The sequence below is a fragment of the Lampris incognitus genome, chromosome 15 (assembly GCF_029633865.1).
Source record: "Lampris incognitus isolate fLamInc1 chromosome 15, fLamInc1.hap2, whole genome shotgun sequence".
NCBI classification, from domain to species: Eukaryota; Metazoa; Chordata; class Actinopteri; order Lampriformes; family Lampridae; genus Lampris; species Lampris incognitus.
Genome location: NC_079225.1, coordinates 47,247,076 through 47,265,584, shown reverse-complemented (window position 1 = coordinate 47,265,584; position 18,509 = coordinate 47,247,076). Strand labels below are relative to the sequence as shown.

The 18,509-nt window shown below is 46.1% G+C and overlaps 1 protein-coding gene across 2 annotated transcripts in view; it reads right to left on the bottom strand.

Annotated features, from left to right (window-relative positions):
* Positions 1-17,671, bottom strand: part of vta1 (vesicle (multivesicular body) trafficking 1) — a 138,023-nt gene extending 120,352 nt beyond the window's left edge. For both annotated transcript variants that reach the window (XM_056294847.1, XM_056294848.1), the window contains exon 1: positions 17,519-17,671. In XM_056294847.1, coding sequence (XP_056150822.1) covers positions 17,519-17,609 — 91 coding nt within the window. In that variant the 5' untranslated portion in view covers positions 17,610-17,671. The remainder of the gene's footprint in view (positions 1-17,518) is intronic.
* Between the last annotated feature and the right edge of the window lie 838 nt (positions 17,672-18,509).

The window sequence follows — 18,509 nt, the reverse complement described above, 5'->3', positions numbered from 1 at the left end:
ATTCTTTCCCATTCTTGCTGATGTACGACTTCAGTTGCTCAACAGTCCGTTGTCGTATTGTGCGCTTCATAATGCGCCACACATGTTCAATGGGAGACAGGTCTGGACTACAGGCAGGCCGGTCCAGTACCCGCACTCTTTTACTACGAAGCCCCGCTGGTGGACCACCTGCAGAATGTGGCTTGGCATTGTCTTGCTGAAATAAGCAGGGACGTCCCTGAAAAAGACGTCGCTTGGATGGCAGCACATGTTGCTCCAAAACCTGTATGGACCTTTCAGCATTAATGGTGCCTTCACAGATGTGCAAGTTACCCATGATGCCATGGGGCACTAACACCCCCCCCCCATACCATCACAGATGCTGGCTTCTGGACTCTGGGCTGATGACAATCTGGATGGTCCTTTTCCTCTTTAGCCCGGAGGACACCACGTCCATGATTTCCAAAAACAATGTGAAGTGTGGACTCGTCAGACCACAGCACACTTGTCCACTTTGCGTCAGTCCATCTCAGATGAGGTCGGGCCAGAGAAGCCGGCGGGCGGTGTTTCTGGGTGGTGTTGATATCTGGCTTTGGCTTTGCATGGTAGAGTTTTAACTTGCACTTGTAGATGTAGCGACCAACCGTGTTAACTGACGATGGTTTTCCCAAGTGTTCCTGAGCCCATGTGGTAATATCCTTTACACAAAGAATGTGGGTTTTTAATGCAGTGCCGCCTGAGGGGTCGAAGGTCACGGGCATTCAGTGTTGGTTTTGGGCCTTGCCGCTGACGTGCAGAGATTTCTCGGGATTCTCTGAATCTTGTGATGATATTATGGACTGGAGATGATGAAATCCCTAAATTCCTTGCAGCTGTACGTTGAGAAACGTTGTTCTTAAACTGTTGGACTATTTGCTCACACAGTTGTTCACAAAGTGGTGAACCTCGCCCCATCCTTGCTTGTGAACGACTGAGCCTTTCTTCGGGGAGGCTCCTTTTATACCCAATCATGACACTCACCTGTTTCCAGTTAACCTGTTCACCTGTGGAATGTTCCAGACAGGTGGTTTTTGAGCATTCCTCAACTTTCCAGGTCTTTTGTTGCCCCTGTCCCAGCTTCTTTGGAATGTGTTGCAGGCATCACATTCAAAATGAGGGAATATTTGCAAAAAACAATAAAGTTTATCAGTTTGAACATTAAATATCTTGTCTTTGTAGTGTATTCAATTGAATATAGGTGGAAAAGGATTTGCAAATCATTGTATTCTGTTTTTATTCACCTTTTACACAACGTCCCAACTTCACTGGAATTGGGGTTTGTACAAATCTAACACAATAACTAAAAACTCCACCACTGTATGTACAATCTACACTGCGCATCATGGCGTGTCTGGCGTTATCTTCTTAACAATCTCATTTTAAACGGTCACTTCCTTTTTTTGCCATCGCTATGTAAATGCATAAGAACAGAAACAGAGGGTGCTCCACTTGCTGCAGATGATTCCAGGTCTGGATGGTTCATGGAGTGAAGTAACGGGAATTATGCTATGGAAAACGGCCGACAGTGGCAGGCTCTCTCAAGTTTAACTAACAGCAACGCATGGCCGTAGTGCCTTGTTGAGAATCACATGACTGAGAAATTAAATGTGATAACTTTTAAAAAATACACGGCAGTTTTCCAAGGGAATAACTTGACTTGTTTATGTACCAAGTGCCTAAGGGATGGACCGGATGTGAAACGCTGTGGCCCGGGGCCGATGGGTGACACAGAAGACACTAGGAATTAGGATTTACATCAAGCTGCCTTGCACCACACCCAGCGCTACAAGCTAACTTGACGTCAGTCAGGGAGAGTCTCTGCCAATAGTCTGTCTCTCTCGCTCCCTTTCCCTCAGTTCCTCTCTGCACCCTTCCCCCGTACAAACAACAGGAATGCCATTATGTTGGCTAACTGCAGGAAGTCTGTGTGTGTGTGTGTGTGTGTGTGTGTGTGTGTGTGTGTGTGTGTGTGTGTGTATTCTCAGGCTGGTTGAAGGAAAGATGAGGTACAAGTTTCTAACATGCTGGAAGACTGACACCCTGGACTTATTTTTAAGTGTGCTATGAAATTGTGCATTACTATGTAAGTACACTTACTTTCTCCATCTACAACCATATAATATATTGGCTCAATGGGAAGTGGAGTTTGGCAGACCCCAGAAGACTGACTGCTATCCGGCTAGCGTGGTGGTCTATTCTGTTGCCTACCAACACGGGGATAGCTGGATCGAATCCCCGTGTTACCTTCGGCTTGGGCGGGCGTCCCTACAGACACAACTGGCCATGTCTGCAGGTGGGAAGCCAGATGTGGGTATGTGTCCTGGTCGCTGCACTAGCGCCTCCTCTGGTTGGTCGGGACGCCTGTTCAGGGGGGAGGGGGAACCGGGGGGAATAGCGTGATCCTCCCACGCGCTACGTCCCCCTGGTGAAACTCCGTTTGCCATTACATAGTTTGCAACGCCACCGTTGGCAACACACATTTTTGGAATGCCACAAATCACAACAATCAGCTGATGCATGCAGTGAGCAGCATAGACCACGGTGAGGTTAGTTTTACGTTACAATGTTACGGTTTCATGTAGCAGACGCTTTTATCCAAAGCGACGCACATCTGCGAGTTAACACAACACAACACAAGCAAGCATCTAGTCAGGAGGCGACAACACAAGTAAATGCCAAAACACCAGGTTCACGTCCAATAGGACATAGGCATCAACAGGCAGTGCACAAAGGTGATGGATGCATAGGGTGCATAGTGGTTATTCGACAGACATTCACTCCGGATCCAACAGCTCCCCCTGTGGTGAAGAGCGAGCGCTCCGAGGTGAGCTAACCGTCCGTCCTCTTACTTTCAAAACTGGGCGAAACTGAGTAAGAAGAAGCCGCTCCCGGAGTGAATGGAAGTCAAAAATCCAACTTAAAACTAACTTCACCACGGTGCAGAGTAGCCCACGACGAAGACAATCTGTGTTCATGGTCAGATGATCATTCTCACGTGTAACACATTACTTAATAAATACCCCCATCACGTCCTCTTAGCCTGAATACGCCTGCCAACAGTCATGTCAGCATGTGTGGCTTTGCTGCAGTAACGTGGAAACCGGTACCATCAGTCAAACATCAAAATACACTTGCTGTTACGTTAGCTGAGTTGTGTAGGCTACGCTGCTGACAGACTGCATGTAGGTTTATTTATGAAACAGTGTGGCAGTTCTAGTGAGTGAACAAACAACTGCCCTATAGTTTCCTCCTCGTCACTTCTACAAATTCTCTGGCAGCATGGCTTACAGCACTTTACAACACTGCCCACTGCTAAACTAGGCTACCCACAAAGCTAGCTATGCCACGCATATCAGTGCAGGACCGCTTATGAGCGTTACACTTACTCTGCCTACATGACGCCATGGCACATGTGTCTGTGACGCACATGTCTGAGTCGCTGTACTGGAAATGATCAAACCAGAGGGGGCACATGTGAGCTGATCAAGTATCCAACATGGCTTGGTAGCCAAGAAAAGTTACCTAACTTCTCTTTCAAACTTGTAGTGTGAACTCCCCAAGTCCCAAGTCCTGGTTGCAGACAGTCATGTAGTATTAGACGCATCCAGCAGTAGTGTTTACTCCAGGTCGCCGCATCAGTTTACTGCACCATGTGAGACGGGTTAGGGTTAGAGTTGGGTACTAATTATGTCATAAAACAAGTTTATTTTTAAACTGTATTACGTCATGTTATCATAGTGAGGACTCTTAAACAACTACACATAAAAAATATTCGGAAAAATCTTTGTTCATGTTGTGTTTCTGGAAAATAATTAATATTGGCTGATATATCATTATCGGACCTTTAAATCCTCAAATATCAAAATTGGTATCGGTCTTAAAATTCCTACATCAGTCAGGCTCGGGGTCCAGGTATGTGAATGTCGTACTGCCTCAGGGTGTGCTACCAAATACAAGTCGCCATGAGGCGAAACTGGTGATGATCAGACTGGTTGAGGATGAGACTCGTGTGTCACAGACCAACTGCTCTCTGTAAATAATCCATCTGAAACGATCGTTCAAACTGACTTCTACAGGTGATGGAGGTGGAAACCATAAGGGCCCAGACACACCAACCGACTAGTGGCGATGAAGGCCGACTGTTGCGTCGCCTCACATCGCCTGCCGTCTGGGCCAAAAAGTAGCACTTGAACACACCACAAAGACTACAGCTGACGGCCCTGATTCGCTAGCTTAGCACTGATTCGCTAAGCTGAACAGCCAATCAGAGTGATCTCTCTCACCGACGGGCTCCGCCGGTTCAATGTTGAACCGTCCGAAAAGCTGCCGACAGGGGTCCGACTAGGGCCGATGGTGTGGGACACACCGCAAAAACTAGGGTCACAGACGCTCACCGACGGCCCAACATTGGCCGAAGGTCTGGTGTGTCAGGGCCCTAAGGTGGAGACCTGCTGAGATCCAAGTGCTCATTAGGATTTGGGCGGATGGGGGAAACTCCGCTGGAGCTCTCCTCAGCGGTTTGTAATGGAAGGTGTGCAATAAAAAAAATTTTTTTTAAATGGAGCAGAATACACAGCAAACACCATAATGGTGTCATCAAAGAAAATTTAAAAAAAAAAGATCCAGTTCTACGTCCTGTACTCTGTTTAGCATGCACTGGCTGTGGCAAATAGGACAACACGTTATTCTACATCCACTCTGACATGAGCAGCTCGCTCATTTGGGGGTTTTCTGCCTCTATGGCCTGCGGTCTAAAATCTGCCTACCAGAACACACACACACACACACACACACACACACACACACACACACACACACACACACACACACACACACACACACACACACACACACACACACACACACACACACACACACACACACTTCTAGTCAGATCCTCCCAGTGGAGACCAGACACATGTCACTGCTGACCTCCAGTGGTCTGACTGAATCACTGGCCCATTCTGACCCACACTGGAGGGAGCAGGGCTTCAGTCCAACAATACAGATGATAATAATAATAATAATAATAATAAAGATAATACAATAATAATAAAAACTTATATAGTGCTTTTCTAACACTCAAAGTGGCTTTACAGTAAACGGGGTGAAACAAGACAACAGATAAACACAACACAGACATACAGGGGTGGATGGGAAGGGGGGGCAGACATACAGGGGTGGATGGGAAGGGGGGCAGACATACAGGGGTGGATGGGGAGGGGGGCTACGAGAGGGAGAAGTGGCAGCCACACACGACGCCAGCAGGACTCTCCCACTTAAACACACACAAAGGGGCAAGAAAACACAAAACAACAGCACTGTGGACGTTGATGTTGTCTAGGGGTTTACTCCCGTAGCCTATTCCTCTTCCGATATATCCACTAGGTGGCACTGTTTAACCCATAGCTGGGGGCTGGTTCGTGGGCATCAGGGAATATCCACACACCGGTGGGCCTGCGTACCGCACGTCTAGGGGCCAGACCTCCTCCGAGTCCCTTGTAGTTCAGCCAGGGTCCAAGGTGTACCCAGTTACCGCGTGTCGCCACGAGGAGGCGCTACATAGGGCTTGCTGTTGGAGAGGCTATGTACTGGCAATGGAATGGACCGCTATGCTACCCGGATGCCCCAGTTTCCATATTCTTGACTGTCCTCACACTCCGCTGGTGTTTGGTTATCCCTGGCTCAAGACGCACAACCCACACACTGATTGGACCTTGAGTAAGATCACGTCCTGGAGCACATTCTGCCATGAAACGACAGCCTCATCTAAAATGACATTATCCTTTGTGCACAGGGAATTAATACCCCCCCCCCCCCCATTTTGTCAGACTTTTCATCAAATTCCCAAACTTTTCACCACCTGCAAATGATTGTCAATTAGTCATATCACTGCAGACCATGCAAATGTCTAGTCAGGAGCCGTGCCAAAAAAATAAGAGGATGAGGATGAAAGATTACCGCTAACAACCAGCCACATGTTCCAGTCTGCCAGCTCCAACCACCCACTTTGGGAGGCAACCAGCCATTGTTTTTGTTTGTTTTTAAACTGTAATCAGTCTGGTAGAACAGTCCAAATATCTGGTGAAATTTTGCAGCCCTAGTCTGAGACGCTGGCAGAAAACATACTCAGACTTCCAGTATAGTAATATAGAAAAGCTCCACCGCATGTTTTAACCTTGAGGAAGGATGGAAAGTGAGTCACTCACTGCCGTCGCACTTAATACAGCACTTTCAGGAAAAATATGGTAATCTCCACCAAACCCTCTTCATTAAAGACTACCCTAGAAACTCTAGGACCCTGTAAATGGTCACTTCGTATTCACCTTCACAGTCATTATGCCATCATCCTTTATGGAGTCAAATCGACATGGCACAAAAATCACAGCTTGGTATTCCAACGCTTTTATAGATGAGAGGAAACGTGACATTTTAAAGTGCATCTATGAAACACACATGAACACACATACAAAACTTTGCCTGGGCGTCCGGGTGGTGTGGCGGTCTATTCCGTTGCCTACCAACACAGGGATCACAGGAGAACTACTAGTCATCAGAGGTCATGAGTGCATCTTCTCTCTAAACAAGGATCTAAGAGCAAAACCAGTGCTAAAGTAAAAGCACAAGAAAGAGATTTTTTTGTTTTTTAAATGAGTGAATACAATAAGTGCTAAGAGGAAGTAACAGGGTAGTAGTTCTTGAAAAGGTGAGATTTCAACCTGCGCTGAAAGATGGGCAGAACTCCGCTGTCCTGCCATCAGTGGGGAGTTCAGTCCACCACTGTGGGGCCAGGACAGAACAGAGCCGGGACCGGGTCGATCGGCAGCAGGGGCCTCTGAGCAACGGGGCAACCAGGCGTCCCGAGGCAGCAGAGCGAAGTGGTCGGGCGGGGGTGTAGGGCTTGACCATGGCCTGGAGATAGGAAGGAGCTGTTCCTTTCACTGCCCTGTAGGCCAGCACCAGAGTCTTAAACTGGATGCGAGGAGGAGCTACTGGGAGCCAGTGTAGGGACATGAGAAGGGGAGTTGTGTGGGAGAACTTAGGTTTTCTGAACAAGCTCCAGAGGGCTGATGGCTGATGCCGGGACGCCAGCAAGGAGGGAGTTGCCGTAGTCCAGCCAGGAGATGACCAGAGCCTGGATGAGCACCTGTGCTGTCTTGTCAGTGAGAAATGGGCGAATCCTCCTGATGTTATAGAGGAGAAATCTGCAGGAGTGAGCAACCGATGCAATGCTTGCAGCAAGTGACAGTTGGCCGTTCAGGGTCACACCCAGATTCCTCACAGTCCAAGCTGGTGTCACCATGACATTGTCAACGGTGATGGCCAGGTGTCGGCGCAGGCAACCCTTTCCCGGGAGAAACATCAGCTGAAAGGTGATGAAAGGTGAAGTCAGGTGAAAAGAAGCGGCTGGTAACTCGACAGGTATTGGAGGAGGCATGTGGTAGTCTGCAGCCCTCCTCCCAAGATTGGCAGAGGGGGTGGAGCAGCAACCGAGACGGCTAGGAAGAGTGGGGTAGTTGGCCAAGTATAATTGGGAGAAAAATGGTGGGGGGGGGGGGGAACCTCTGCCTAACCCATGTCAGAAAGATCTGTGATGGCCTGGCGACCTGTCCAGGGTGTCTCCCCGCCTGCCGCCCAATTACTGCTGGGATGGGCTCAGGCATCCCGCGACAGCAATTGGGATAAGCGGGTGGATAATGGTTGGATGTCAGAAAGATGAAAACTGTTTGCGGAGTTACATCACAAACAATGTTATCACCTCTGCCCCGGACTGAAGCCCATCTCCACCCACGGTCAGACAGCGGACACGGGTCAACAACTTCAAATACCTTTAGACCGTAACCTCAGGTTTGATTGACACTGATATCCATAAATGATCCCAACAAAGACTCCCAATCATCTGCAAGCTCAGAGCACTTCCTGCCCCCCCCCACCTCCTATTGTTACTTTACAAAAGCATAATCCACCCCGTCCCGATGTACTGTTCCCCCGGTGTCTATACCACGCTGACCATCCCCAACCAAAACACAAGCCCCAGGCTCACACATGCTGCCAACAAGATCATCCACTCCTCTACACCCAACCTCTCAGGCGTGAACGATAGAGCCATCAAATGCCTTAAATTAACAAAAGTGAATGACACCGATTGGCCCCTGGATCCATATCTCACCCTCCTGCCACTAGGACGCAGATACAGAACTCTGAAATGGAGAAGAGGTCGCTTTAGCAGGTTCCACCCTTCTGCCAAAGCAGCACTACACCAACTGCCTCGCTAACGTAGCATAGAGCAGCACTGATCGGTGAGTGAGTGAGTTGAAGTTATGTCTTTATGAATGTCATGTGTTTATGTAAGTCTGTACGTTGTGATGTGGGCAGTTATGTGTATGTTTATCTGTACCATGTGATGTGGGCGGTTATGTGTCTGTGTATCTGTATGTTGTGAAGTGGGCAGTTGTGTGTATGTATATCTGTATGTTGTGATGTGGGTGGTTATGTGTATGTACGTATATCTGTATGTTGTGATGTGTGTCTGTACGTTGTGATGTGGGTGGTTATGAGTATGTATATCTGTATGTTGTGATGTGTGTCTGTACGTTGTGATGTGGGCGGTTATGTGTCTGTGTATCTGTATGTTGTGAAGTGGGCAGTTGTGTGTATGTATATCTGTATGTTGTGATGTGGGTGGTTATGTGTATGTACGTATATCTGTATGTTGTGATGTGTGTCTGTACGTTGTGATGTGGGTGGTTATGAGTATGTATATCTGTATGTTGTGATGTGTGTCTGTACGTTGTGATGTGGGCGGTTATGTGTCTATGTATCTGTATGTTGTGAAGTGGGCAGTTGTGTGTATGTATATCTGTATGTTGTGATGTGGGTGGTTATGTGTATGTACGTATATCTGTATGTTGTGATGTGTGTCTGTACGTTGTGATGTGGGTGGTTATGAGTATGTATATCTGTATGTTGTGATGTGTGTCTGTACGTTGTGATGTGGGCGGTTATGTGTCTATGTATCTGTATGTTGTGAAGTGGGCAGTTGTGTGTATGTATATCTGTATGTTGTGATGTGGGTGGTTATGTGTATGTACGTATATCTGTATGTTGTGATGTGTGTCTGTACGTTGTGATGTGGGTGGTTATGAGTATGTATATCTGTATGTTGTGATGTGTGTCTGTACCATGTGATGTGGGCGGTTATGTGTCTGTGTATCTGTATGTTGTGAAGTGGGCAGTTGTGTGTATGTATATCTGTATGTTGTGATGTGGGTGGTTATGTGTATGTACGTATATCTGTATGTTGTGATGTGTGTCTGTACGTTGTGATGTGGGTGGTTATGAGTATGTATATCTGTATGTTGTGATGTGTGTCTGTACGTTGTGATGTGGGCGGTTATGTGTCTGTGTATCTGTATGTTGTGAAGTGGGCAGTTGTGTGTATGTATATCTGTATGTTGTGATGTGGGTGGTTATGTGTATGTACGTATATCTGTATGTTGTGATGTGTGTCTGTACGTTGTGATGTGGGTGGTTATGAGTATGTATATCTGTATGTTGTGATGTGTGTCTGTACGTTGTGATGTGGGCGGTTATGTGTCTATGTATCTGTATGTTGTAAATTGGGCAGTTGTGTGTATGTATATCTGTATGTTGTGATGTGGGTGGTTATGTGTATGTACGTATATCTGTATGTTGTGATGTGTGTCTGTACGTTGTGATGTGGGCGGTTATGTGTCTGTGTATCTGTATGATGTGAATTGGGCAGTTGTGTGTATGTATATCTGTATGTTGTGATGTGGGTGGTTATGTGTATGTACGTATATCTGTATGTTGTGATGTGTGTCTGTACGTTGTGATGTAGGCGATATGTGTGTATGTATGTATGTATGTATGTATGTGTGTGTGTGTGTGTGTATGTATGTATATGTGTTGTGATGTGGACGGTTAAGTGTAGGTTTATCTGTATGTTGTGTTATGTGTGTGTATATATGTATGTTGTATTATGTGTGTGTGTGTCTGTGTGTTGTGATGTGGTTATGTGTGTGTGTGTGTGCCTATATGTTGTGATGTGGGCGGTTATGTGTGTGTGTGTGTGTCTGTATGTTGTGTTATGTGTGTGTATATATGTATGTTGTGTTATGTGTATGTGTCTGTATGTTGTGATGTGTGCGGTTATGTGTGTGTCTGTATGTTGTGATGTGGGTGGTTATGTGTATGTTTATCTGTACGCTGTGTTATGTGTGTTTGTCTGTATGTTGTGTTATGTGTGTGTGTCTGTATGTTGTGCTGTGGGCGGTTATGTGTGTGTGTGTGTGTGTGTGTGTGTGTGTGTGTGTATGTGTGTCTGTATATTGTGATGTGGGCAGTTATGTGTGTGTGTCTGTATGTTGTGATGTGGGCAGTTATGTGTGTGTGTGTCTGTATGTTGTGATGTGGGCGGTTATGTGTGTGTGTGTCTGTATGTTGTGATGTGGATGGTTATGTGTGTGTGTGTGTCTGGATGTTGTGTTATGTGTGTGTGTGTGTGTCTGTCTGTATATTGTGATGTGGGCGGTTATGTGTGTCTGTGTGTGTCTGTATATTGTGATGTGGGCGGTTATGTGTGTGTCTGTGTGTATGGTGTTATGTGGGCGATTATGTGTGTGTCTGTGTGTATGGTGTTATGTGGGCGGTTATGTGTGTGTGTGTGTGTGCGTGTGTGTGTGTGTGTGTGTGTATATTGTGATGTGAGTGGTTATGTGTGTGTGTGTGTATGTTGTGATGTGGGCGGTTATGTGTGTGTGTGTGTGTCTGTATGTTGTGTTATGTGTGTGTGTCTGTACGTTGTTATGTGGGTGGTTATGTGTGTGTTTCTGTGATGTAGTAGCTGTGAAAACAGATGTCCTGTTGGACATAAAGAATATAGTATCCATCTATCTGGACTAATCTACTTCATAATAATCTACTTCATAATAATCCCTTCATAATAATCCATTCATAATAATCTACTTCATAATAATCCTTTCATAATAATCTACTTCATAATAATCCTTTCATAATAATCTACTTCATAATAATCCCTTCATAATAATCTACTTCATAATAATCCTTTCATAATAATCTACTTCATAATAATCCTTTCATAATAATCTACTTCATAATAATCCATTCATAATAATCTACTTCATAATAATCCCTTCATAATAATTTACTTCATGATAATCCCTTCATAATAATCTACTTCATAATAATCCCTTCATAATAATCTACTTCATAATAATCCCTTCATAATAATCTACTTCATAATAATCCATTCATAATACTCTACTTCATAATAATCTACTTCATAATAATGCATTCATAATAATCTACTTCATAATAATCCATTCATAATAATCTACTTCATAATAATCCATTCATGATAATCTACTTCATAATAATCCCTTCATAATAATCTACTTCATAATAATCCCTTCATAATAATCTACTGCATAATAATCCCTTCATAATAATCTACTTCATAATAATCCATTCATAATAATCTACTTCATAATAATCCCTTCATAATAATCTACTTCATAATAATCAACTTCATAATAATACTTCATAATAATCCCTTCATAATAATATACTTCATAATAATCCATTCATAATAATCTACTTCATAATAATCTACTTCATAATAATCCCTTCATAATAATCTACTTCATAATAATCCCTTCATAATAATCTACTTCATAATAATCCATTCATAATAATCTACTTCATAATAATACTTCATAATAATCTACTTCATAATAATCCCTTCATAATAATCCATTCATAATAATCTACTTCATAATAATCCCTTCATAATAATCAACTTCATAATAATACTTCATAATAATCTACTTCATAATAATCTATTCATAATAATCTACTTCATAATAATCTACTTCATAATAATCCCTTCATAATAATCTACTTCATAATAATCTACTTCATAATAATCTACTTCATAATATCTACTTCATAATAATCCATTCATAATAATTTACTTCATAATAATCTACTTCATAATAATCTACTTCATAATAATCCCTTCATAATAATCTACTTCATAACAATCACTTCATAATAATCTACTTCATAATAATCCCTTCATAATAATCTACTTCATAATAATCCCTTCATAATAATCTACTTCATAAAGACAGTTAAATAATAAGGCGTCCGGGTGGTGTGCTGGTCTGTTCTGTTGCCTACCAACACAGGGTCACCGGCTCGAATCCCTGCGTTACCTTCGGCTTGGTTGGGCGTCCCTACAGACACAATTGGTCGTGTCTGCGGGTGGGAAGCTGGATTTGGGTGTGTGTCCTGGTCACTGCACTAGCGCCTCCTCTGGTTGGTTGGGGCGCCTGCTCAGGGGGGAGGGGGAGCTGGGGGGAATAGCGTGATCCTCCCACGCGCTACGTCCCCCTGGTGAAACTCCTCACTGTCAGGTGAAAAGGAGCGGCTGGTGACTCCACATGTGTTGGAGGAGACATGTGGTAGTCTGCAGCCCTCCTGGACCAGCAGGGGGGGTGGAGCAGAGACCGGGACGGCTCGGAGGGTGGGGTAACTGGCCAAGTACAGTTGGGGAGAAAAAGATAGTCAAATAATTCTTTTAAACGTACTGGTAAAATGCACACAGCTGCACCCACAATCCTTTTCACCTGATCCTCTTCAAAATATAAGAAATACACAACAAAATGTTCATCATATTCCTCACACACACACACACACACACACACACACACACACACTCATATGCATGCTTGCCATTACTTTAACCTTTTCACCTCAGAAAGGAAGACATCAACACACACACAAACACCCTCATCGCTTCATTAAGACCGCACACACAAATCCCCTTCAGACCCACAAAACCCCACCAGACCCACCATACAGATTTATAAAACCCCACCAGACCCATCAGACCCACCATACAGATTTATAAAACCCCACCAGACCCATCAGACCCACCATACAGATTTATAAAACCCCACCACACCCACGAAACCCCACCAGACCCACCAAACAGATTTTTAAAACCCCATCAGACCCACAAAACCCCATCAGACCCACCAAACCCCATCAGACCCACCAAACAGATTTATAAAACCCCACCAGACCCACGAAAACCTCATCAGACCCACCAAACAGATTTCTAAAGCCCCATCAGACCCACCAAACAGATTTATAAAGCCTCATCAGACCCACCAAACCCCATCAGACTCACCAAACAGATTTATAAAACCCCACCAGACCCACGAAACCTCATCAGACCCACCAAACCCCATCAGACCCACCAAACAGATTTATAAAACCCCACCAGACCCACGAAACCTCATCAGACCCACCAAACAGATTTATAAAACCCCACCAGACCCACGAAACCTCATCAGACCCACCAAACAGATTTCTAAAGCCCCATCAGACCCACCAAACAGATTTATAAAGCCTCATCAGACCCACCAAACCCCATCAGACTCACCAAACAGATTTATAAAACCCCACCAGACCCACGAAACCTCATCAGACCCACCAAACCCCATCAGACCCACCAAACAGATTTATAAAACCCCACCAGACCCACGAAACCTCATCAGACCCACCAAACCCCATCAGACCCACCAAACAGATTTCTAAAGCCCCATCAGACCCACCAAACAGATTTATAAAGCCTCATCAGACCCACCAAACCCCATCAGACTCACCAAACAGATTTATAAAACCCCACCAGACCCACGAAACCTCATCAGACCCACCAAACCCCATCAGACCCACCAAACAGATTTATAAAACCCCACCAGACCCACGAAACCTCATCAGACCCACCAAACCCCATCAGACCCACCAAACAGATTTCTAAAGCCTCATCAGACCCACCAAACCTCATCAGACCCACCAAACAGATTTCAAAAGCCCCATCAGACCCACCAAACAGATTTATAAAGCCTCATCAGACCCACCAAACCCCATCAGACCCACCAAACAGATTTCTAAAGCAACCTGTGAAAGCTACTGACAGGTATTTCAGTGTAAAATGGTAACACAATGGTAACACAGACTGGCCTTCACTTAGAGAAGCCACGTTCGAGTATAGCTGAATAGTTGAAGTGTCCTTGAGCCAGACAATGGAGCTCAAATGGCTGCAAGGGGTATGGTGCTACTGACAAATACTGGGGAATTCACTGCTTCTTTATAAAATCCCCTCTCTGGCCCCACCACCGAGTCCATTATCCTGCTGGGGTGTCAACCTGAAGCAGCCAAACCGTCAGTCTGTACGGGCATCAGTCTGTGTAGGTCACAGCGGGTTCACAATGACTTGTGCGTCTGTATGAGACATGGCAGATGGGCGTCCAGGTGGCGTGGCAGTCTATTGTGTTGCCTACCAACATGGGGGTCGCCGGTTCAAATCCCCGTGTTACCTCCGGCTTGGTCGGGCGTCCCTACAGACACAATTGTCCATGTCTGCAGGTGGGAAGCCGGATGTGGGTATGTGTCCTGGTCGCTGCACAAGCGCCTCCTCTGGTCAGTGGGGATGCCTGTTCAGGGGGGAGGGGGAACTGGGGGGAATAGCGTGATCCTCCCACGCGCTACGTCCCCCTGGTGAAACTCCTCACTGTCAGGTGAGAAGAAGCGGCTGGTGACTCCACATGTATGGGAGGAGGCATGTGGTAGTCTGCAGCCCTCCCCGGACCAGCAGAGGGGGTGGAGCAGAGACCGGGACGGCTCGGAAGAGTGGGGTAATTGGGTAAGTACAACTGGGGAGAACAAAGCAGCAAAAATTCAAAAAAAGAGGCATGGCAGATTAAGCACTACCTAACCTTCACCACAAGCTGACCCGCATACCACTGATATTCACACGAGCCAGACGTTTAACACCGGAGTCGACGAAACCTGCACAGTCTCCACACAGACGCCCAAGGGCACCTGGTCCACCACACACCAGTGCTCTGGAGTGTCCGTACATGATGCCACGAGATGCGGGCGTGTTGTGCATTGCACTAGCAGGGCCATTAAAAGGACCCTCGCAGTTAAACAGTCCTTGACCTGAGCGTGACATATCTCTGCAGCATCACTGCAAACAGCAGACCCCTGACGACACACACCAGGCTGCCGCCGAGCGGACGTCTGTCTCACAGCAAGTGGAGTGCGTGTGTGTCTGCAACATTGATGATGCTGATGGTAATGAGAGAGCGAAGAGCCCCACCCAGCATCTCTCAGCCCTGGACAGACTAAAGAGGTTAACTGTGATCCAACACCATGTTCTCCAGCCACACACGGATAAGGAAGGGGCATGTCAGGTTATGTGGACGAAGGAGTAGTCGTGGTGCGAAAGGTACAAGACGCAGCAAAGTACCATCAACGCCACCTGTCCAAAGAACCACAATATCAATATCTTCAAGTGTACAATGGCTTCTATACAATGCTTGAAAATTCATATGGACCGACTTAAAACATTTCTCCAACTTAGTGTACAAATAAGGGTAAAAAGGTTGGCTACAGGCTGCGTACGGTACCAGATTGTGTATTTGTGGAACAGAAGTATCATTCGTCCTCGGTGTGAGAAGAGCTTTGTGGTGATTGTAAAATCATTTAACCTGCACGTGGGGACTTTTAACAGGCAGTTTTCACAACTTTTACTTCTTTATGTTGATTAGGTAGTGATCATCCCATTCAGCCATCCGTTATCCAAACCGCCTATCCTGCGCTCAGGCTCACGGGGAAGTGGTCAGTTCAGATGAAACATAACTAAAGAAAAGCACATTCTCAACCACTTTATACTGTCTGCAAGGGAGCGAGACTGATCACAAGCTGGCTGCTTGGATTCTAGACTCCAAGCTTCCACAACAGAACAGGGAGCGGTGCTTTATAACAACTGGACAATCCGATTGTGCGTTTGAAATGCACGGAATGCAGCTTGGTCAGGTAGGAACATACTGTGTTAAGTGATGAATCACCAACACAACAGCGTCACATCTCAGTGGAGTGGGGCGGAGAACCAGCATTAAAAGCAGAGCATGCCACGCCAGCCTAGAAATATTTAGAAGGAGTTACCAGATAGTGATGGCTCAGAGACAGGAAGGGTGGGGAATTTAACACAGCCAGCCATGATGCATTTTGGCTCTGGCTGTTAAGATTCTTAACTATGCAACCCAAATCTGAAACAAACCTCATCTCAGAGCTTCTCTGTGACTGATGCTGCAATGCTTGGGGTAGTGTATGAGATCTGCCAGCCAGTGGTTGGCACATCAAAGACTAAATAAGCACTCATTTTTAGACTCTTGCCACCGATTTACATTTAGAAGGATTAAAAAAGGGGTGTAGATTTAGAGGACCGTGATGGTGGTGTCCATATACTACTACTACTTTTGGCTGCTCCCGTTAGGGGGCGCCACAGCGGATCATCCGTTTCCATCTCTTCCTGTCCTCTGCGTCTTCCTCTGTCACACCAGCCACCTGCATGTCCTCCCTCACCACATCCATAAACCTCCTCTTTGGCCTTCCTCTTCTCCTCTTCCCTGGCAGCTCCATATTCAGCATCCTTCTCCCAGTATACCCAGCATCTCTCCTCCACACATGTCCAAACCATCTCCATCTTGTCTCTCTTGCTTTGTCTCCAAACCGTCCAACCTGAGCTGTCCCTCTAATATACTCCTTCCTAATCCTGTCCTTCTTCATCACTCCCAATGAAATCTGAGCATCTTCATCTCCGCCACCTCCAGCTCCTCCTCCTGTCTTTTCATCAGTGCCACTGTCTCCAAACCATACAACACAGCTGGTCTCAGCACCATCTCACAACCTTAACTAATATAAAGGGATGTGGAGGACAGTGGTAGTGGTATAGGCTAGCCTGAAGGTAACGGTGTTGTAGTACAACATCCCACTCCAGCTTCCCTCAAGCCTCGTTGGCCAACATCAGCACGTCACCTTTCTGCTCGCCTCCTATGTATTGGTCAATGCGTTGGGTGCCACCTGGGTCACCTACGTGACATGGGTCTTGCCATCTTTGATGCCCCTCCCATATGACGTAGGCAGTTCGGAGAGGGTTGATAGTTATAAACATGTTGCCCATGGACACAAGACACAAAAAAAGCAGGGCCCCTCGCGCCAGGCATGCTGCACGGCCCCTCGCGCCAGGCGGGCACGTCACGGCTGCACGAGCAGCAGTCGTGAGTTGTTTGGCTGCCTCCATCTAGACTGGCTCGTTGTAGGTCACCAACTACCAAATCTGAATTAGCAAAACTGCCCGGATGGCAAAGCAGCTTCCGGGTTACACTTTAATGAAGCTCCCAACCCCCCGTTAACAGCGGGCATGTCACGAGACGCAACACGGCGCGTTCATCACCGAGCAGAAACCAGCCACAGCTTCAGCTGCTGAGCTAGCGAGCTGTCAGCGGCTGCGACGCTAACGTCAGCTAGCGTCCAGCTAGCGTCCAGCTAGCACAGCCGCTGACAGCTAGCCTGAAGGCTAATGTAGCCAGGAACTTACAGTAATAAGCAACGACTGGGTCCCTTTTATCGTGCTCCTGCGCCGTTCGTAGATGATGCTGGATGGTTTTCAGCTGGGGTGGCAGCGCCATTGTCTTCTCAGGTGTACAGGGAGAACCGAGTCCCTGTTGTTATTAAAAAGGGCTTCCGTGTCCTTCTTCTTCACCCTCTTCTTTGGCGTAGTCTTCTTCCTCGACTTTTAATGTTAGTTGGCGGACTGGCGTAAAAATGCATCACTGACACCTACTGGACTGGAGTTTGAAGCAGCCGATTGGCAGAAAACCCCCCCCCCCAACTAAATTCTCTATTATTCCTGTTACTCTGAAGTAATTAATTAGAAGTATATGTACTCTCCGTGATGCTTTTCCCTAGCAGATTGACCAATACAATGTTTTGTCTTCCATCACTTAGTACTGATATTAAACCCCTTCGTTATTGGTCAAACCTGCTGCACTCTATCGGTATACAGTATTTGGCAGGTTCTGGTTCAGGGCAGCATGTGCTTGTTCTGTGGAGGGCTTGGTTTAAACCTGTATGTGCTAGTCTCACATGGGTCACTCCTCCTTTGGGCTCCTGCTCCGTTTTCCACCAACACCTACATGTTGTTGAAGACTGTTAGGAATTCTTCCTGTGTCACTTAAGTCCCAGTATTCCTGCCAGGTTTTCCGCATATAATCCTTTATGATGGTTTCAACCTCTGATTTACTTCATGGTGCTGATACGTCAATTAACTGTAGTTTTAATGATTGCTTAGCCAATATATCTACCTTCTCATTTCCTTTTGTCCCTACATGAACAGCAACCCAAAGGCCATATCCAAGCCCCCATAATGGAGCCTGAGTAGCACTTGAAAGATTTCATACACGATATCCTGCCTGCATGGCGACTCTCCAGACTTGCTGCTTGCAAGGTCTGACTCAGTATCAGAAGCGATTACAACAGGGGGTTAGTTCCTCTCTTTCTTCCACCCGTTGTAATTCTGACAATATCGT